Below are 21,710 nucleotides of genomic sequence, written 5' to 3'. Positions count from 1 at the left end.
TTCCAAACCTGGTCTTCTCCTGAGGGGAAATTATTACCAAATCATTCAGCTCAGTTGTTAGTTTTATGACAAAGTGAAGAGCTAGTATACTAACCCCCTGGTCTCTTCCTGCCAAATACACCTTCTTCATCCACTGAATCTTCTAGCTGTCCCTGCTAATAACAGAAATCTATAGAAATCCATGGACAAGGAAAATCCACATGGTCTGCAGATTTCACAGTTTTCTCCCAAATGATGTCCTTTTGAGTCTGTAGCTAGATAGATTGAAATAGCTGCATTAAGAAGTGGGAAGCTCCCCTGCATTCATCTCAGTGCAGGCTTAGCTCCAAGTTCCAATTATCACAGTTAAATATTGACATTAACACTTTCACCGCTAATCCTTACATAGGAACCATCCACATTTTTATGCTTTATGCAACACGTGTGCTTTCACTGGAGGTGCAAGCTGCATCCTGGACATTTATAGTGGTTTGAAAGACCATTTGTGTGAGAACAAGTTCTGCAAGTTTCAAATAGGAAAGAAGTCATACGTTCCATCAAATGCTCTTTTGGGGTCTTCAATTCTTCTGACATTCCTTCCAGATCAAGACATCACACAGGCTGACTGTTTGTTTTTATCCCCTGTGGGAGAGTTTGGGTTAATTTTACCTGTAATAAAAAGGTTAAAAAAATAAAATAAAGATTTTTATAAAAAACTTTCAGCACACAACTTTCAACTCTCTCTCATTATATTGCTTGTTTTAGACCCACATTCACCCCTCTTTTTTGGGGGGGAGCGAGAAGGGGGGAACCATCTCACTTTCTAACTGTGAAATCAGGAGACACCCAAAAAAAGGCAGACTCCAGAAACAAAAGATGACAAAGCTTTACAACGACTAGAGAAATGAACTCTATTTCCTGGTCTGTAAGCATGACAGCCTGAACTATGGTCTCCTCAGCTCACAGAAGGCAAGAAAGGCCAGACCTGGTCACTGCTTGCTTGGGACACTTCCAAAGAGTTAGAGATGAAAAAAGGCTACAGGGTCAGCTTGTCCACCTAAGCAGTGCAGCCTTAGTCCCTACAATATGTTCTGCAGTGCTTTACTCACTCTACTTTCAAATGTCCAGAGTGATGGGGCTCCCAAAACTTTTCTTTAGACACAAATCTGGGGTGTAATAAACCCACAGTTAAGTGTCATATCTAGCCTAAATAGTCATGTTCTGAGTTTCATTCCATTACTCCTAATCATCCCCTGGCCACCACTCTCAACAGTTTCCTTCTTTCCCTCTCCTCCCTGATGTCTGAACCCTTTAATACTTGTAAAGTTATCCTATCCCCCTTAGGCAGCTGATAGCTAAACTAGATGTATTTCATTCAACACAGAAGATGCTGGTGCGGGAGGCTGCTCAAGATCCAGGGGGTAACACTTATTAAAAATGAAGTCCTCAAGCAGTATACACTGGGACATCACCCTAGCAGAAATCCCAGTAAGTGGAGGCTAGGCTTCTGATCATGGCATTACCCCCAGTCTTCACAGGTGAGGCTCTACAACCCACACAGTTTGTATCTATCTCTGGCTGTATCTAATTCTGGTATAGTCTTCTGGAATGTAAACAGCCAGTAAGATTTTTCAAGTCCTGCCACAAAGCTTACTTCTGTCCCTTCTTACTATTGACTGAGCATGAGCCAGAGGCCAGGACAGTTTCTCTCAGATAGTGATCAATACAAGCAATGGGAATCTGGTCTCTCTATGTATTTGTACCATGGCATGTGTCTCTACAGTTAAATATAATTAATAGTAACTTTAGAGGATGTGTGGACAGGTAAGCCCAAAGGGTTAATACATGCTTGCGTGAATCTTTAAAAAACACATGTATCTAATTCAAAGTGTGAAGCTTTGGATAATTGCACCCAACTGCATTCAAAGCACCTCGGTTGTGTTCCAACCTTCCCCTCCAGCCTCAAACACAGCACTGCAGTATTCCTCACTTAGGCCGACATCGAGCCACCCTTGGAGTTTTAAAATGAAGCCAGCCCTGAAGTTATCTTAGTAGTAAGAAGTGCCTCACATTTTCTTGAAGCACGAATGCCACTCCACATGCAGGCCTAAGAAGTTTTATTAAACCCTCAAGCAGCCTGTTACTAACAAAGAAACCACATGATCTTATTAACGTACCCCTTGTTCTCCTCTTTCCCCCTAGTCCCCACTTCTCAAGTGTTACCTTGGGGCCTGAACCTTACTCTTGGAGTAGCCACATTGATTAGAGAAGGTTGCAAGATCAAGCTCTTTGACTATAAGCATCTTGGGGCAGAGACTGTGATCCAAATTCTAAGGCAATGCTTAAGTTATATCCCTCCTCCACCCTTATATTCACACTCCCTTAGATCCACTTGCACCCACTGTTGTGGTGTCAGGTCACCTACACTTTTGAACCAGCACCTTTTTATTATTTGTATAAACCTAAATAAGAGACCCACATGCAGAAGTGACCCTAGCTATTTTGCCAGCCACTCCCAGCTGCCACGCCAAAAAAAAAAAAAAAGGCCAGCCAATCAGAGCAGATGTAAAAAAGCCCAGCGGCAGAATGCTACCTGGAAGTTTGTACACAAGGTGACTGCCCTACTTACGCCGCCGCCGCCCCCCCCCCCCCCAAAAAAAAAAAAACAAAAACAAACCCTCAAAATGTAGGCCGCCCACATGGCCACCAAGTTCGCTGTTGACTTTAGATTTCTAAGATTTTTGCTGCATTTACTTTATAAATTAATACTAAGTATAAACTTTGAGTGAGTTTTCTTTTTACCATCTCATTATTCGTATACTACCCCAAATTGTGGTAGGTGACTTACAGCAGTGGTTCTCAAACTTTCCAGACTACTGTACCCCTTTCAGGAGTCTGAGTCGTCTTGCATACCCCTAAGTTTCAACTCACTTAAAAATTATTTGCTTACAAAATCAGACATAAAAATACAAAAAAGTGTCACAGCCACACTATTACTGAAAAATTGCTTATGCTCTCATTTTTAATATATAATTATAAAATAAATGAATTGGAATATAAATCTTGTATTTACATTTCAGTGTATAGTCTTTAGAGCAGTATAAATAAGTCATTGTCTGCATGAAATTTTAGTTTGCAGACTTTGCTAGTGCTTTTTATGTAGCCTGTTGTAAAACTAGGCAAATATCTAGATAAGTTGATGTACCCCCCTGGGATCCTCTGAATACCCCCAGGGATACATTTGCCCCTGGTTGAGAACCACTGACTTACAGTACTGATAGGAAGACACAGCTCGTGCCCTAGAAAGGTAACAACCTCATTTTGAAATAACATGTGGGAGTGACAGGATGGTGGGAGAACTATTTTACAACAGCTAGAGTCAGGGGTTAGACATATAGGATCTCTATCACTTTAAATTGCCTCTTTAGAGAGACAGGTGGGAAACAGACTCAACAGTTCTCTAGTTTTGTCACTAGAGGGTACTGAAAGCCCTTAGCTCAACCCATCTGATTCCCAATAAGTCTACAGATTTCCAACCTCCGTGGAAGGGAACCAGCAGAGTATCTAACATATACTATCTGTGCAGAGAATATGCAGTCACTTGAGATGGGGGAGGGGAGGGCTCACTCCCAACTTCCCATATTCTAAGGGTGCCCTCCAAAATGGATCTATTGTGGCCCAGACTAGACTATTCTCATCTTGTTTCAATCTGTGTTAAGTAGATTTGGGATTTAAATCTCTCTCTCTCTTTCTCTCTCAGCAGAAATATTTCTAAGAATCCAACCAATGGCAGTTTTTTAATCTCATCTTTCTCCCCAATACCCTCCTCACTTTCTTGGTCTCTGGAGTCTCGTTCCATTTTTTAAAAATGGCAGTTTCAGGCTTAACAAATCTCCGTTCCTCCCCCACGCTAAACGTCACATTTCACATTCTTTTGGGCATAGAATGATCCCTGGTTAAGATGGGTCAGGAAGAAATTACTCCCCTAAGGTCCCCGAAGTGTAGGGCACAACCCCTAGGGGGGCACAGAGGAACATTCAGGGGCTGCAGTGGGGTCTGGGGCACCCCCCCCAAGCAGGTGGGGAGGGAGCGCCCCCCAGCTCGACTCCGGCCCTGCCCACAGCTGCAGCCCCTGACCTGCAGTACCAGCCCCGACCATGGCTCCGGGGGAAGGTGGGTGAGCAGACTGGGTAACAGGGGGTGTGGGTGACCGAAAAAGTTTGGGGACCATTGTCCTAACATAATTTATTCCCCTGCTATATGACATGTTCTAGTTTTGCAACTCTCTCCACAGCATCCACAATGGGTCACTGTCAGAGAGGGGGACTAGCCTGGATAGTCTATAGGTTTGTTCCAGTCTGTCAACATCTAAACCTTTCAGGAACTAGCATGTGAAGGGGATTTGCCAGTTCTGAATTCACTTGAGTCACTGAAAACTAACCTGGACAAAGCCACTGAAGGACATGTCGCAAGCACTGATCATGGCCATGTTGCGATAACTCCCTAGCTTCTAATTCCATGATGATCTCCCCCACGTTTGATGGGGGGGGGGGGAAATGGAAAAGGAGTAGATTATGTAGGATTCTCCCACTCTGTTTTCCCTCCCACCATAACCTTGTCATAATAACTCTATATCCAGTCAAGTAAAGATGAGTAGGTTAGGTGGTAGGAGACGTCTAAAACCTGTCCGTGCAACTGTGCACTGCCAAAAGGGTCCCTGAAGTACAACACAAGGTTCTCTGCTAGCACCTAAGATGGCTGTGAACCACTAACACTGCTTCCAGCTGGGGAGCAAAGTACCTGTGCCTGGAACCTTTTTACATGGGGAAATAAGAGAGAGATTCACCCTCCCCACCTCCAGACCACCAAAGGAAGTCACATGAGAAGTGCAAGTCTCACAAAATTTCCCCTTAAAAATGCCTGCAAGATGATTTTGTTTCATTGGCCTCAGTTGCTCTCTGTGTCATTTTAAGGCAGAGAGGAAAAGAAATGATTGGAGCTACCCTCATGTGCCTGCACTGGGGGAGCCTAGGGGAACTGTGGTGGAGGTGGTTTACCTGAGGTGCCCACACTACTCCGAATGCTGACAGGGCTGAAGCTGATCAGGTCCTCGCATGCCGTCTTCACGATCACAAACTCTTCTCCTGAGGGTCCCTCACTGGCAAAAGAATTGGCCTCAGTTTTCATGACGGGGGGCCGTTTAGCTTTCCTGCTGAAAAAGCCGCTGCCAATCCTCTTACCCTGCTTGGAATTGGTTTCCCCATTGGTAACAGAGCTGCTAGCTTCCTCGTCCTTTTTGGTGTCGCGAATGGACTCCCTGGATTTGGACTTATGTTTCAGACCCCGATGGAACCAGGAGAGCAATCTCTGGGGACTACGGTTCTCTCTCCCCAAGCTCTCAAGAGGTGGCAGAATTTCTGGTAGCACCTGCTCCACCGTGATCAAGTCATTCAGAAACTGATTCAGCCGCTTCTTTGACTCACTTTCCTCCTCATTCCTTTCCAGTTTCTCCTGTGCCTCCTGCCTCTGGCGTGAAGCCCAGAACATTTCACCAGGGGCAGCCCCTGTCACTAGACCATACTTGGGGTTGATCATCTTACGAGACACAGTGGAGGAGCGAAGCGCCGATATCCCAACTCCTGAATTAAAAGGGCTAGCAATGTTCAGCTCCTTGTAGAGATTGACCTCCTCAGAGATGGCGTAGAGCTCACGAAACTCGACATCAAACATCTCCACATTCTGCCCCGTCAACAACAGGAGGATGTTTCTGTCGATGTGGGATGAGCTCCAAGTGAAGCTGGCAGAGAGAAGCCACTGTTAGATTTTTGCATGGAGATAGGGAGACCTGACACCTCTCCAACCCCCAAATGACCACCCCTGAACTCTCAGCATTCAGAAACACACAACATTGCAACCATGTGACGAGTATCTTACCCACTTGAGTGGCACTGTATACATTTTTAAGTCTGTTGTTTATCGTACAGGTGGACAAATCTCGTAGAGAAAGCTGTGACACCTTAAAGTACAGTTCCCCCATCTGGACAAGGACACTGGTAACCACACTTAACCTGCTGTTGCTGAATTGGCAGAAGGGCTCTCTATACTGCCCTGCTAACCTCTTCTAGATAGCAAACTGGCCACAGGGGATGCTGGGGAATCCCATTTGGCCACTGGCTAGTGAGGAGGAGGAATTCTCTCATTCAGTGGAACGTTCTGTTGACACAGGGATACTCTATCCTTCAAAAGTTAGTTCTGTGTTCTCTATCCCACATCAGACATCTACAAAGAGCTCAACTGGACACAGCAGCCTTGCTAGGAAATGGACTGGACCAACTGTTAGGGAATAAAAAAAGAAGGGGGCTGCTCCCCACCTCCCCTAGGTAAAGCATGGGGTAGACCTTATACAAAGAACATGGGCATATCCTGGGTGAGTGACCCACCTGTAGGACCCAGTGGCCACTTTTTCACCATCCACCATCAGGAACCGGGAGGCCAAGGTGCCTTTGATCTTCCCTGATGGCATATAGAACCCAACTCCCGTCACAAAACGTACACGGATGTTCTAACAGGAAGGTGAAAAAACAAGTCACAACAAATCATGCATATAGAGAATCAGATAATCCTGCAGCTCCAGGGGCCACCAACCCAGTCATCTCATCTCATCTCACCTCACCTCACTCAATGCTAGAGCTTATTTCACATTGGCCAACAGAACTCAGAAAAGTTGCAGAAGGGATAATCCAAGGCAGAATGTACTTCCGCTGTCTGTCCCAGCTGGTCACTTATTTTCTATACAGGGCACTCTCCTCCATAAATCTGTAGGCCTGTCCAATACGTTAAATGTGCTTGCAACTCTGCCTGCCCCATTCTCCTTTTCATGCCAGCACTGAGAAGTCTAAAATGCAGGTGGGACAAAACTTTCAAAATCTAAGGGAAGAAAATGATCCTCAGTCCCCAATTCCGAGCTGCAGCCTCAGGAGACCCACCCAGGAGGGGGAGTGAATCAACAGTCGCATTTTTGCACTCTCTAAATCCTGGGTACACCCCCAATCACCCATAAGCCACTCTGCCAGTCTAGACTAGCTAGAGAACAGTGCATTGTGGCCGCATAAACTCCTAACCCCTGCATATTCCTATGCTGGGAGGATGGTGGAAGGGAGACTCTCCTACGGGAAGATCCACCTGGTGTTAATTTAAAGGGGCTGAAATGGAGACCTGAGTCAGGGCCTCAGGCACTGGTCTCATTTGTGTTGTCATAGTGATAAAGTAGGGCTTGGTAAATGGAGGCAAATTAAAAGTCTGGACAATTTTACTATCAGAGACAACAAGAGGAGAGAACATCCCAATTTTCTGGAACATTCCAGTAGGAGAGATTCCGCTGGCCTTCCATAATGGAGGTTTCCTAGTCTCCTCCTGCTACAGTAAGAGGAGAACTCGTCTCCTTACCAGTGGATTGGGAAGGATTCTGCCCAGTGCAAAGAGATCAGAGGGCATGACAGACCACAGAATCCTCTTTGAGAGATTTGGTGGTATAAGGGTCAGTTGTACTAATGTCCTAAGTAGACTAGAAAAATGCTGACTTAAGGCTATATGCCTTTAAGTGTCAGATGTCTATCTGCACATAACATACAAGAATAGTACAACAACAAACAAGTGCTATGCTGTTTTGACCTATGTCATATGGTTAAAGAACCACGTGGCCCTGGCTGTACCAGTCTGGATTTCCAGCCATAGGTGAACTTACTGTGACCAAAGAAATCCAGAATTCTTTTAAAATCCTAGTTTTCTGAATATAATATGTAATTTTTAATCTCTTCATCATATCGGTTGCATTTGTTCAATAGAAATGCTGCAGTGTCAGTACAAATTCTGACTAATAATAAATTAGAATACTTGCAATCATCTACTACTTGTATGTTTGAAGTGCTGTGCAGACATTAGCTAATTAACCACCACAATACCCCATAAGTATTACTACTCTATGTCATGGACGGGGGACCTGAGAAAGTCAAAGTGACTTGCTCAAGGCCTCATAGTGAGTCATGTGCGTGGAATGCTGAATGCAGGTCAGGGAGAACACACCAGAAGAAGGGTGTCCTCTCCGGTGTTTATTATAACATTTTTATCCATCTGGTTTTCCACTGAAGATCTTTTCCTATTTAACCAACCTGGATTTTGCTGTATGCTAGTCAATAGCCCATGATCTGCAAACAGAATGACCTCATTTTTTCACATCAGTCAGAAAAAGGTACAAGAGGTTATGTGACTTTTTTTGTTTAACCAGGAAGCAATCTGACTAGAGCAGTCTGTGTGAGCACACAGCCAGCAATGTTACAACAGTATTTAGCAAGTGGAGTTTTCACTGGATTTGCACATTGCATTTCCTGCTTTTGGTAAAAAGAATTCAAATTTGATTTTCTTTTAATTACTGTGATCTAAAAATGACTCTTTACATGTGCACAGAGGGAGTAGAAAAATACAACAACAAAAATCACCCAAATACCCTGTAACAGTGTGGAGACAAAGCTATATCGATATGGCTTCATGTGCAGAAAACACAAATAACATGCGATGTTGTGAGTATACCACATCAATTATCTCCAAAAACATATATTTCTATAACGTCTCTTACCCTGAAAGATCTCAGGGTATTCAAAGATTGATAAATAAACTATACAGAGGGAACAGTATCGCTCCACTGAAATGTACTCACCTCTAGGACGGAGCACTACTATGCTATTAAATAGCTTAAGGGCATGTCTACATTTGAGCTGGGAGGTGTGATTCCCAGCTTGCACAGACGTATCCATGCTAGCTCTGCTCAAGCTATCACCTAAAAACAGCAGTGTGTCTGCATCACCCTAGGTGGCCTCTCAAGTTAGCTGCCCCAAGTACAATCTCGTCCAACTCCCTGGGTATGTACTTAGGCGACTCGCCTTAGCTGCTGTGGACACACTGCTATTTTTAGGTGCTAAGCTAGGAATCACACCTCCCAGCTCAAATGTAGATGTACCCTAAGAGAAAGAATACGATATCCAGTTGAAGCAGAGTGTAATTTCCTAAATTAAAATACGGCCAGAACATTTCTTAAGAGTTAAAAAAAAAAAAAAAATCAGAGTGCTATGGGATCATTTAACGACTGCAACTAATCAGTATCTCGGTGTTACAGCTCACTTGGAAGATGGCACTTCCAGCAGCAGACCACCCCCTTATTACCATGTTAGGACCTTAGTTCAATGTGAACACAGGGGAAAGTACCATCTATTCAGTCATTGGCACCACCACTTCTTGCAGAACCTGTGTGTTCCTTGGAGGTCTCGCATTCCAGTACTGATCTAGCTTGATCCTGCTTAACCTGTAAGATCTGAGGAAAACCCAGCAAAAGCTGATATGGCTACCTGCTATTTAGCTGGGTGAAAGTAAAAACTACTATCCCTGAGAAGGAGATCAGAAGTCTGACTTCATTGCAAGACTGGCAGTGAAGCCCATTCATGGGGGAATAAGGGTGAACTCAAGAACTGAAGTCTCCCCCAATGGCAGCAGGAAGCTAAGTATAAAAGGGGAGTGTAGCCATTACACATTTTTTGAAAAAAGAAAGCAGAGGACAAGCCTAGACCTCAGCTAGACTCAACCCTCCAGTTTGTATCCATTTAGAAACCTCTGGTTGCAGAAGCCTTATTTTTATCTACCACTCTCAGGCTTCAGGAAACCATATTCTTTGTATTTGAATTTGCTTTGCAATTACTTCAACCACAGGAGACCTGGTTTTCACCCTGAGCAATGACCAGCGATTTCCAGCTAGGAATCAAAGCAGGCTGGTCATGGCCTCACAGCAGGTTATGGTATATACATGAAGGGGACCTGTCTGTCTCTCTCTCTCTTTAATGTGAAAATTTTCCTACTGCCCACACACTATTCCTTATCAGGTAGACTAGACCCAGACCTTTATTCCAGTTCTGTGACACTGGTACGTGAACATACTGTAACTGACACCGTCTTGGTGCATATAGGCCTGAGCAGTAGTGCACAAAAATTAGTGACCTCTACCCACAAACCCTGGAGGCAAGCTCTGCAGGCACTCCCATGCAATGCCTTCACCCAGGAAAAACACTCACTCACACATTGGGGTCACAAAATTAGCAGGGAACTTTAGTCCCAGTCTGGCAGAGATAATAGAAGTGAGTTCAGTAAAGTAACGAGACAGAATTAGATAACATTCAGATAAACAAAATCGACAGGCCCAAATAATAGTCAGAGAATGACTGAGACCTTTTGGTTCTAGATCAGTTGGAATCCCTGCTCCAGAGGCACATGATTCTCCATGACAAAGTTCTCTCCAATCAGGGATGCTTAAGTCAGTCAGCCACAAACCCTCCTCAGGCCCCTTCCTACTCTGGGCTCCCCCACCAAGGTCATTCCTCTGTCTTCTCCTTCTCCACTCAGCACCAGAGAACCATTTTCTTACTCTCCTGCTTTCCAATATGGCTCCTGTCCCCAACTCCCCTCTGCCAACCAGAGCACATTGCAACTAGAAGGGACTCAGCTATCCATCCAAACAGTCTCTGATCCACCCCAGAATTGCAGCAGCTCAGCCCCTTGTTGGAGACACAAAGGCCCTTTAAGCTCTGGCCTGATCTATAATGAAAAGTTAAATCGACCAGGCTACATCATTCAGAGCTGTGAAAAATTTTACACCCATAACACCATAGTTAGGTTGGCCTAACCTCCGGTGTAAACATGGCTAAGTCGAAGGACGAATTCTTCAGTCAACCTAGCTACTGCTTCTTGAAAAAAAATGAGCTATATTGACAAATAAATCCCCTTCTGTTGACGTAGCAAGTGTCTACACCTGGGCATTACACCTGAACATCTGTACCGTTGACATGGCCTCCATTGTACCACAGTATATTACCTGGATCTGGAAGCTACTGAGATTCATACACTTGCACATCTCCAGGAAGAACTTCACACCCTCCTCATCCAGGATTATATAGACTGGGATCCGGCGCTTGTATGCTGCGTCCACAATATCTTGGAAGATGTCCCGGTCTGTAAACAGATCCATTACCACCGCAATGATCTGGAAGCAAGGATCGGGCAGAAAGAGAGGCAAGTAAAATACAGTATTAGAGATAGTGTGTTTGCATGTCCCCATCTCACTCCTAATATAAAACAAAAGGGTCTGGGTGCCAGGCCAGCTGGGTAGAGAGTATACTCAAGGCAAACTAAAGCGCGAGAGAAACACATGTCTGAACACAATTCAGTAATCTCATTATTTCCTGGCATGGCTCCCAGTGCCTGCACATGTACAAGGAAAGAGTTTGTTAGTTCTTGTTGGGAGCTCTCTTGTCATTTCCAGGGAATGCTGCATATTAATCAGAGGCATGAAGAACAACACAGCCAGCTGCCCGGTTTTCACCTCCACTGTGAGACCTCTCCACCATGTTTGTCTCACAGTGATTTACCTACATGTGAAGAGACCCTGGAAAACCAAGGTTCACCTGCTCAGCACAAGGGGCCAGAGAAATTGTGGGCAGAGGAGACAGAATACTAAGGGTGTGGGGAGAAGTGGGATTTTGTTTTTCTGTTCCACAGATTCCCTTAAGAATTCTCCTACCTGGGCTGGGTTCACAAGCAATGCATTTCTATATCTGACCTAGGGGGTTCAAACACACCTGCTCATATTTATAACAACAGAGATGGTCTGGCATTCAGTTCTGCGTTTGTTGGTGCTACAAAAATCCTCCCCACCCCCTTTCACTTTGAATGCCCAACAGGATACATTTTTCCAAACACAAAATTTATTAAAAAAAAAGCAAAAGACTACGTTAACATGCTGTTAAACTCACAAAAGCCTGAACAGTCAGTGGTTACAGGAAATTACAAAGCAAGAAGATAGTTGGCACCCTTTACAATATGGGAAGGTGATCTCAAAGGGCTTTTCTCTGAGGTCCACACCCTACCCTATTCTCCCGTTTTAAAACACTAGAAATATCAAGTCCCAACTTGCCTCTTTCTCCTGAAAGACTTTCCCCAGCCTTTGGAAGGCTGTGAATGAATCACCACAGGAGGCTGATCTCATTCATTTATGGCAGGCATGTAAACTTGGGCAGTGAGAGGCGCTCTGCACTACAGGCTGGGAACAGAGTTGTCTGAATAAAGTTTAAATTCCATGGGCGCCGTTCACAATGGCCAGCAGTATTGTGTTAAACAGAGATAGCATGAAACTATTTTAAACTCTTTTTCAACCCAATCAGGCAGTATGGTTCCCAGCTCAGTGCAGAGAAGAGCCCCTTTCCTTCAGCTGAAGGTTGGAAGAGGTCCAACTCAGGCTTCAAGGGGCAGTAACTACAGCAGGGTGAATAATCCTCACTAGAGAGGCAAATTGAATCTGGGAAAGAGATTGCCCTTGTATGCTCCAAACCATGCCACAGCAGACTCTCACCATACAGACAGGGACTTACCACTGCCAAAGACCATTGCTCCACCAGACCCGTTCTGTTCTTAAACGACAGACAGCTTCCAGCATACTTAGCTACACGTATTTGCCACAGGTGATCAGAGAGTGAATAAGCTATACACACAACCACCTCTGTGACATAGGGCCAAATATGGCCAGCTAGTGGCAGAACATTGCCCTGTCATCAGATAGGATCTGGGCTGGAGTTCCTGGTGCAAAGGCGAAGCTAGACTAAAACAGTGGCAGGGGGAGGGCAAAATACTCCCAGCTCCACAGTAATTGCCCCAAGACCAAGAACATAACAGCGAGAGAGAAACATTCTGCACCTCCTGTAGATCATCTCTTCCTCCAGTACTCTGGGCAGAAGTCTTTATTACATTCCACCCCTCCTCTTGTGATGAGCAGTCCCTTTTCTGGCTGGGCTACATCAAGCCTAGGTGGGGACTGTCACCTGTTTACATTTGCCTTGGTAAACAAAATAATGTCACAAAAATGATGCCTTGGTTTCTCAAATAAATGCTGGGCCCTAGTTCCCCTGCAAACTGTAGGAATGGGATATACTCATGAAAACAAATGACGGCCCTGAAATTTTCTGAAAATAGGTGACAAATGCTCACCATGTGGCACTTGCTCCAGGATGTTTGTAATGCTGGCACAAATAGCGTATCACGGTTTACAAATTGGCAATGACTGTGCCATAGGGAAGATGCAGACAGGGTTACCTGGTGATGATCTCCCTAGATTACCTGGAAAAGTGACAAAGAGCAATTCAGAGTATGCGGGGCTACCCCCCACCACAGTTTCCCACCATCTTTATCTATAACACGGGGCTAGTTATTTCTGTAGTGCAACAGGTGTGCCTGACTCTTCGCAGACATGTAGAGGGTTGGCAAGACAATACTAGTCTACCTCACAGTGGCGAGGAGGCTTCATTTATTAATCTTTGTAAAACACTGATAAGCCTTAGAAATGTGCCATGTGTTATCAACACCTGCTCAGCCCCCCTCTGCAAGGGGAGAAAGAAGCTGCCCCTAAGACCATGATTTTTAGTGTCTAGCAAAGTTACAAATTTAAGCTCCCAGGCCCCTCTTTTGAAGGCCTTGTGCAGGTTTCCTTTGAGGACAAGGACTGAGGGGGTCAGATATGGAGCGCTCGTTTTGTGAAAAGTGTTCGCCCATTGGTAATTGATATGTTAATCTTTTATCATTTTTCTGTGCGAGTTCATTTGAGAGCATAGTGATTATCTGGTTTCATCCACATAGCTGTTTGGGGGGCATTTAGTGCACTGCCTGAGGTACACCACATGTTACGATAGACACATGTAGGACCCACGGATCTTGAAAGGTGTGATGTGGGGGTAACGGTCATTGTAGCGGTGTAGATATAACAGATGCAAAACCTGCAGATGTTCTGGCAAGGTCTGGTGGTGCTTTGAGCTCATGGTTCCTGGTCTGTGATGAGCTTGCATCTGAGAAGCTTGGTGAGTTGTTAGAAGACTAGAAGGGGGAGGCGATGGGGGAGGGGTTAGGAAACATTTCTTTCAGGATGTGGTCCCCATTGAGTATGGATTGTAATAGTTTAGTGATACCCTATATGGGTTCCAGGGTGGGGTGAAGGGTGACAAATAGGGGTGACAGATGTTTTTCCCCCCCCGTATTGAAGCAGGTTCTCTTGGGGTATCTAAGCAAGCTGTTCCACCATGTATTTAGCTGACCTGACCTTTCCCAGACCTGAAGAAGAGCTCCGTGTAGCTGGAAAGCTTTTCTCTCTAACCAACAGAAAGTGGTCCAATAAAAAAATATTACTTCACCCACTCTGTCTCTAAGATCCGGGACCAACATGGCTACGACAATATTCTCTAGGTCAGTTCACATGAGCATGACAGGCAGGTTTATCTAGACAGGGCCATTAAATGTCCATGCAATCACCTTTGCATTGGGAGGAGCACAGGGTTTTCAGTTTGTCCAAGTCAGCAAAACAAAACAAAAAAAAAAAAACCCAACAACTTTTGGCCACTTTTGGCCTTCAGGTACAGAGGCTGAAACAGCCCAATTCCTCACCACCCTGCCCCTTGTCTAGATATTTACACCAGTGCAAAGTGCAAAATAGATGTAAAATGCTACTAACTCAGAATACAAACATTTCACAGCCACTTTGCATTGGTATGTGACTACACAAGGTGCAGGTGAACAAATTAATCAGGCCCTCATTATTCAGAGTGGGGGAAGAAGGGGAATATGTAGTTTGAAGAGGGAATCTTTTCAGAAAACTGCTTCATATCCTGTCTCACATAGCAGATTCATTGTGAAAATCTTTGCGAGAGATGTGTGTACATGGGGAGACCCAAATGGCACCCATTACCCACAGAAAAGCAGCAGGGAAGGGGAGGGATCAAGTAGCCTCCCCATTTGACACCTTTGAAAGTGCCAACACCAAAGGAAACCTGTGCAAGAAGAGAAGCCATTTTAAGTGGGATCTCTTTCCTGGGAGCCTCAGCTCAGCTGACAAGAGAAATACTCTTGATACATCCATGTTCCATGCAAACTTTTGGAATCTTCCTATTGGTTTGTCTTCTTGGCAGAGAACATTAACAACAGTTCTCTGCCCCCAAAAGATAAATACAGCTATATGTTGTCTCAAATCCAACTGTTTAGCAATCAAGACTGGATTAAGAGAGCATTCAACCACTAAACTATAGATTTAGAAATCCATCAAGAAACGAATCTATCTAAATTTACAGAGTTTAAATAGTTTTACCTACATATGAGAGAGAGAAAAAGAGAATTGAAAGAGACTCTAAATATGTGATTGTCTGAGCCACTGACTCAAACTGACAGTACAAAATGGGCAGCTGATATAAAACCCCATTAACAATGGGGTATCCAGTCCTGGATATAGATTCTTGATGGAGTCACTTTGGCAAAACTTATTTTTTGATTAACAGTAAAGTGACTGAATACAATGAGATGCTGGATAGGACATTAGTGGGTTATAGATCCTGGGGGCCCATAACTAACTGTCTCCTATTTGACACAGCAAGGAAAGAAAACCGATTTATTGTTGGGGTGTTTTCTCCTCTACTTTTTCCATCCATGATGACCCTCAAGTTCAAGCACTGTATGCCAGCTCCTTCCCAGAGGCCTCCCAGAATCCTTTACAGTGAAGCTCTGTAGGACAGCGCCTGTCCCTGCAGTAATCACGCTCTTCACAGGACGTGCAAGAAAAGTGGCTCAGCGGATGACAAAGTTAAGCGCTGCTGCCCTCTGAGAGGAGAGGAGGAGCTCAATGGAAACAAGCCACCGAGCAGATCCGCTTCCCCAGCGGACTGAGCACCAGGGGGCGGTGGGGGCGTGTGAGTGCCGCAGCCCGCAGGGGGAAGGGCCCCCTCGCGGTGCTCCGGGGTGATGAAGTGAACCGGGGAGGGGACACACCTACCCTCTGTGCCTGCTGGATCATCTCCCGAATGATCTGCTTGAGGTGCGGCGCGCTCTCCTCCTTCCAGGGGTGGGTGAAGAGGCTCACCCGGCTGATGCCCCGGTAGAAGTTCTTGTCCGTCCAGCCCAAGTCCAGCGGCGGCACCTCGGTGTCGGAGCACTCCGGCCAGTAGGCCAGCGAGACGCCCTCGCCGCCGGCCCCGCCGCCCTCCAGGTGCGCATCGTAGCCGCGCCAGCCGGCCGGCAGGGCTCGCAGCTCGCGGCTGGAGAGGAAGTCCCGCAGCTGCCCCTGCTGCAGCCGCTCCCGGTAGGCCGGCTCGCCCTGGGCGACCAGCACCTCCAGCGCCCGGCGCTGCTCCTCGCTGTAGTAGAACCTGGCCTGGGCCTCGGTCACCTTCTCGTTCACGTGCGTGTCGTCCAGGCAGATCAGCTGGGAGTCCGCCATGCTCGCCGCTCACCCGCTGCAGCCCGGGCCGGGAGACGGGGCGGGGCGGGGCGGGGCCGCCTCACCTGGCAGCGGCCGGCGCCCGCCCCGCTGGTGGAGCCGCGGCTGGGGGCGGGCTTGGTCCGGCGCCTCTCCCCCGGCGCCTACGAGCTCTGCTGCAGCCCCTGCCCTTCGGGGCCAAAGCCCGGGGCACCACCCAGCCTCCAGGCAGGGGCGCCGGGGGCGGGATCAGCGCCCGCGGAGATGGGGACAGGGCAATGCTTTGTGACGGGCCCGCACAGCCCCCCTGGAAGCCACACGTCTTTAGTTAGGGGCATGGACTCACTGGCCACCCCTGGGCTCCAGTCACTGGCTGTCCAGAGGCGCCTCAGCCGTCGGGCACCCGCCACTGGGGCTCCCCAACGGCTCTGTGCTCCATGGCTATGTGCCATTCCCTCTGCCTCCAGCCACTGCTGCGAAGGCGAGGGCTGCAGGCCTGGAAGTGATTCTCCTCTACAGCTGGGTTGGAAGCATTCCCGGTTTTCTGCTATTGAGCTCTGATGGGTAGCAAGATGTCAGACCTTATACCTGGCAGTGGGCCTAAGAACATAAGAATAGCCATACCAAGTCAGACCAAAGGTCCATCTAGCCTAGTATCCTGTCTTCCGACAATGGCCAATGCCAGGTGCTTCAAAGAGAATGAATAGGGCAATCATTAAGAAATCCATTCCCTGTGGTTCAGTCCCAGCATCTCTCAGGCAGATGCCTAGGGCCACCCAGCGCATGGAGTTGCATCCCTGACCGTCTTGGCTAATAGCCACTGATGGACCTGTCCTTCATAAACTTTTTTATTTCATTTATACTTTTGGCTTTCACAACATCCCATGGCAACAAGTTCCAGAGGCTGACTCTACCTTGTGTGAAGTAGCACTTCCTTTTTTAAAAAAACCCAACGGTTGCCTATTAATTTCATTGTGTGACCCCCTGGTTCTTGTATTATGTGAAAGAGTAAAGTATTCACTTTCTCTGCACCATTCATGACTTTATAGACCTAACATAAGAACAGTCATACTGGGTCAGACCAAAGGTCCATCTAACCCAGCATCCGGTCTTCTGACAGTGGCCAATACCAGGTGCCCAAGGGAATGAACAGAACAGGTAATCATCATCAAGTGATCCATCCCCTGTCGCCCATTCCCAGCTCTATCATGTCCCCCCATAGCAGTCTCTTTTCCAAGATGACTAGTCTGTTTTTTTAATCTCTCCTCATATGAAAGCTGTTCCATAGCTCTAATCATTTTTGTTGCCCTTCTCTTTACCTTTTCCAATTCCAATATATCTTTTGAGATGAGGTGACCAGAACTGCACACAATATTCAAGGTGTGGGCATGACATGGATTTATATAGTTGCATTATATTTTCTGTCTTTTTATTTATTCTTTTCCTAATGGTTGCTAACATTGTTGGCTTTTTTGACTGCAGCTTCACACTGAGCAAATGTTTTCAGAAAACTATGCACAATGACTTCACAATCTCTTTCTTGAGTGGTAACAGCTACGTAGACCCCATCATTTTGTACGTATAGTTGGATTGTGTTTTCCAAACATGCCCTACTTTGCATTTATCAATATTGAATTTCGCCTGCCAGTTTGTTGCCTAGTCATTCAGTTTTATGATATCCCTTTATAACTCTTTGCAGGCTGCTTTGGACTTATCTAGGTTGAGTAATTGTGTATCATCTGCAAACTTTGCTACCTCACTATTTACCCCTTTTTCCAGATCATAAATGAATATGTTGAACAACACTGGTCCCAGTACAGATGCCTGGGAGACCCCGTTATACCAACCAGTTTCTGATCCATGAGAGAACCTTCTATCTTATCCCAGGGCTCCTTACTTTGCTTAAGAGCCTTGAGTGTGGGACCTTGGACTTGGACTTTCAGAAAGCCTTTGACACTATATCCACTGGATCACCCTTTTTAACATAGTGGTTGACCACCTCAAAGAATTCTGATAAATTGGTAAGGCATGATTTCCCTTTACAAAAACTGTGTTGACTCTTCCCCAACATTTTGTGTTCATCTAGGTGTCTAATAACTCTGTTCCTTACTATAATTTCAACCAATTTTCCTGCTACTGAAGTTAATCCTGGACTGAATATTGCCCATCCTGGGCCATAGACCAGTTTAATTTTGGCAGAGAAATTCCACCCTTGAGAAAGACAGTAAATATTTATCTGGCAGGTTTTACTGGTGTAAGCAGTGTCAGGATGAGCTCCACCCTGACATCTGGTGGTGAGGTGTGGCAAGTTGTGGAAAAGAACTTCAGGGGCCGATCTCATTTGCATAGGCACACCCACCCCGCCTAGAATGGGACCATAGCTGCCCAAATGGTCACTTTGGCTGCTGTGGGATCCCCAGTGTCTCTGTTATTGGGGCAGGAAGAATAAATTGTTATTACCCTGATTATGGGAACTCTGCTTGGAACTGTACATGGCCTTTTGTTATGATGGAGGGATTCACCATCAACTAAGTAGCACGCGCTAGGCAAGGGTCATGGGTTCCAAAACTCTGTGAATGGAGAGAGGTTGGGGACAAGTATTAATACTTGGTGGTATGGGCCCCTTGGTTAGGGCCTTACATGTTAATTGCACTTCCTCCTCTCTCTACTGTGGACTATCAGAGGTAATTTTGATTTCATTAGAAGTCTAGTTATAGGCTGCTGAGCTCACTTTGGGCTAACAGTGCACCAGCACTGGGGCTCCCCTGCTACAAGCTGAATTCACCTAAGAGCTGAAATCACTGAGTGTTGTGTTAAGTAGTGGGGGAGCCTGAAGATATATTGTGGAGCAGTTTGCTGGACGGCTGGAGTGCCTTGCAGACCGGCTGGTGAAGCAGTTCGACGCGGAGCAGTTTGTGGATGGCAGGAGCTGCTTGTGGGCCGTGGAGCTGAGCGAAGGAGTTCGTGGGGCGGCTGGCGGAGCGGAGCGCAGCTGAGCGAAGGAGTTCGTGGGGCGGCTGGCGGAGCGGAGCGCAGCTGAGCGAAGGAGTTCGTGGGGCGGCTGGCGGAGCGGAGCGCAGCTGAGCGAAGGAGTTCGTGGGGCGGCTGGCGGAGCGGAGCGCAGCTGAGCGAAGGAGTTCGTGGGGCGGCTGGCGGAGCGGAGCGCAGCTATGGAGCGGTCAGCTTCAGATCATGTAAGGTGCCTCTTACCCCCGTCCCATCTCCACCCAGGTTGGGAGGTAAAGCTCCGCAGATAAAGTTTCAAACTCTGGGGCTGCCCTGACCAGGGACAGAGACGTTTGGGTCATTGGACTTTTGGGACTTTGGGTGATTTGGAGTTGCTGGACTCAAGAACCAAAGGGAAAAAGGCATGCCCCAATTTGCTTGGGGTGGGTTTTTTTTTGCTCATGGGTTGTGTTATGAATCCTGTTGGTGGTGTTTCCCCAACATAATGCCACATTGTTTCTCTCTGTTATTAAAAGGCTTTTGCTACACTCAGACTATGTGCTTGCAAGAGGGGAAGTATTGCCTCTTGGAGGTGCCCAGTGGGGGTGGTATATATTTGTCCCAGGTCACTGGGGGGGGCTCGAGCCGGTTTGCATTGTGTTAGTGGAATGGATCCCCTAGATATTGAACCCGGCCCTTGTTGCTGCCAACTCTGATGGGCAGAAGGGTTACATTTTTGGGGGCTCGTCTGGGATCGCGTGGGTCAGTACCCCTCGCAAGCACCTGTTGAGTGATCCACTACATTGGGAAACAATTTATATTTTTTTTGTTTGTGCTTATATTTTGAGGAAATTACTGTTTGTATAATGGCTAATATGTCAGGTTTGTTGGGCCCTGGCTCAGCAGCTTCTAGCTCAGAGGCTGCAGCCTCGGCTGATGATTGGACAAAAGCTCTGGGGCAAATGTTGGAAAAGGTTGTGCTGCCCCATGCTGAGTCAGACTCTTGTCGTAAGTTAAGATTATTTGCTGGGGAGGAGGAGTTTGAACCCTGGTTAGAGCATACCACTGAAATGCTGCAAGAGTGGGCCGTACCAGATGCAGAAAAGCGAAGATGCCTTATAGAGAGCCTTGGCGGCCCAGCATTAGATGTGATTCGCACCCTGAAGCTCATTGACCCTGGGATCAGTGTGAAGGACTGCCTAGAGGCCCTTGAACACAACTTTGGGAGCGTAGAGGGCCCTGAAGACAACTACTGTAAGTTCCTTAATTCCCGACAACAAAAGGGCGAGAAGGCTTCAGCCTACATACAGAGACTAGAGAGACTGCTTCAGAGAGCTGTCATGAGGGGAGCAGTGACTGCTGAGCAGGTGGATCAGACCAGACTGGCTCAAATTGTAAGAGGAACTCAGTATCAGAACCCGATTCTACTTCATCTCCAGCTGAGAGAACAACGGGAACATCCCCCAAGTTACTCCCAGCTGATAAAAGAGGTCAGAGAGGAGGAAGAAAGGCAGGCTGCTAGTGAGTTTTGGGAAGCCCAAACATCGGAGCCAGCCAGCACAACACCACTGCAAACGGCCAGTGTACTGATGGTGAGCACCAGAGAGGAACTTGCCCAACAAATGCAGGTCCTGATGGAATGGATAGCTGAGCTGCAAAGTACCGTTGACCGAGTTAAGACTTCCAGGAATAAGAAGCCTCAAACTGTGGCGATTGAGAAGCCCGCACTTAGAGCCACCATCCCCCCCAGGCGAAGGGGGAAAGGTCAATTCTTCTGCTACCGATGTGGTCAGGATGGACACAGTGCTGCCAAGTGCCGTAATGAAGAAAACCCCTCCTTAGTGTATGGAAAGCTGAGGATCAGTTGGGAGAGATCCGGTAGCTGCCAGAGGGTCTGGGGACGGGGACCCCCCAGGTCTGCAGGATTTGAAGATTCCCCCAGAAAAGACTGTCCAGCTGGGATCCCTGCAGGACTGATAGGGCCTCGAGCAGAGGTCACGGTGAGGATCGAAGGGGTGGAGTGTAAAGCAGTGCTTGACACTGGATCTCAAGTGACTATTATATTTCAGTCATTCTACCAACAGATGCTTAGGCACCTGCCTATACAGCCACTGACTGGCCTTGGCCTGTGTGGCCTCAGCATGGATGAATACCCCTATCAAGGGTATGTCATAGTGCACCTGGAATTCCCAGAGGAGGTTGCTGGGGTAAGAGAAGAGGTAGACACAGCTGCCTTAATATGCCCTGACCCTAAAGGGACTTCTGATGTGTCTGTGCTGATAGGGACCAACTCCAGTCTCTTCAAGGTACTCGCAGATTACTGCAGAAGGCGGGCTGGGGACCAATACCTGAATATCGTGATGATCCATACGCTTTGTGCGGAAGCCTATAGGAAAATTGAGAGCGCTAAAAGGGACACATCTGAGCTACCGCTTGGGGCACTGAAGTACACGGGCACGACCCCCTT

The 21,710-nt window shown here is 46.8% G+C and overlaps 1 protein-coding gene across 1 annotated transcript; it reads right to left on the bottom strand.

Annotated features, from left to right (window-relative positions):
• Positions 1-583: 583 nt before the first annotated feature.
• FAM83F (family with sequence similarity 83 member F) lies at positions 584-16,318 on the bottom strand. The gene is made up of 5 exons (XM_077807593.1): positions 15,875-16,318; positions 10,892-11,059; positions 6,420-6,541; positions 5,037-5,776; positions 584-648 (listed from the first exon to the last, which is right to left on the bottom strand). The coding sequence occupies exons 1-5, from the start codon at positions 16,316-16,318 to the stop codon at positions 584-586; spliced, it is 1,539 nt and encodes a 512-aa protein (XP_077663719.1).
• Between the last annotated feature and the right edge of the window lie 5,392 nt (positions 16,319-21,710).

This window comes from Eretmochelys imbricata, chromosome 1, assembly GCF_965152235.1.
Source record: "Eretmochelys imbricata isolate rEreImb1 chromosome 1, rEreImb1.hap1, whole genome shotgun sequence".
Classification (NCBI taxonomy): domain Eukaryota; kingdom Metazoa; phylum Chordata; order Testudines; family Cheloniidae; genus Eretmochelys; species Eretmochelys imbricata.
This window is presented reverse-complemented; position numbering and strand designations above follow the sequence as displayed.

What these genes read in the sequence shown, in the direction of transcription:
- FAM83F (XM_077807593.1), bottom strand. Translation starts at nt 16,318, where the DNA reads ATGGCGGACTCCCAGCTGATCTGCCTGGACGACACGCACGTGAACGAG. An exon ending in GTGGCCACTGGGTCCTACAG is followed by an intron (nt 5,777 to 6,419) that starts GTGGGTCACTCA and finishes TCTCTCTGCCAG; the next exon opens with CTTCACTTGGAGCTCATCCC. An exon ending in GAGTAGTGTGGGCACCTCAG is followed by an intron (nt 649 to 5,036) that starts GTAAACCACCTC and finishes TTTTTATTACAG; the next exon opens with GTAAAATTAACCCAAACTCT.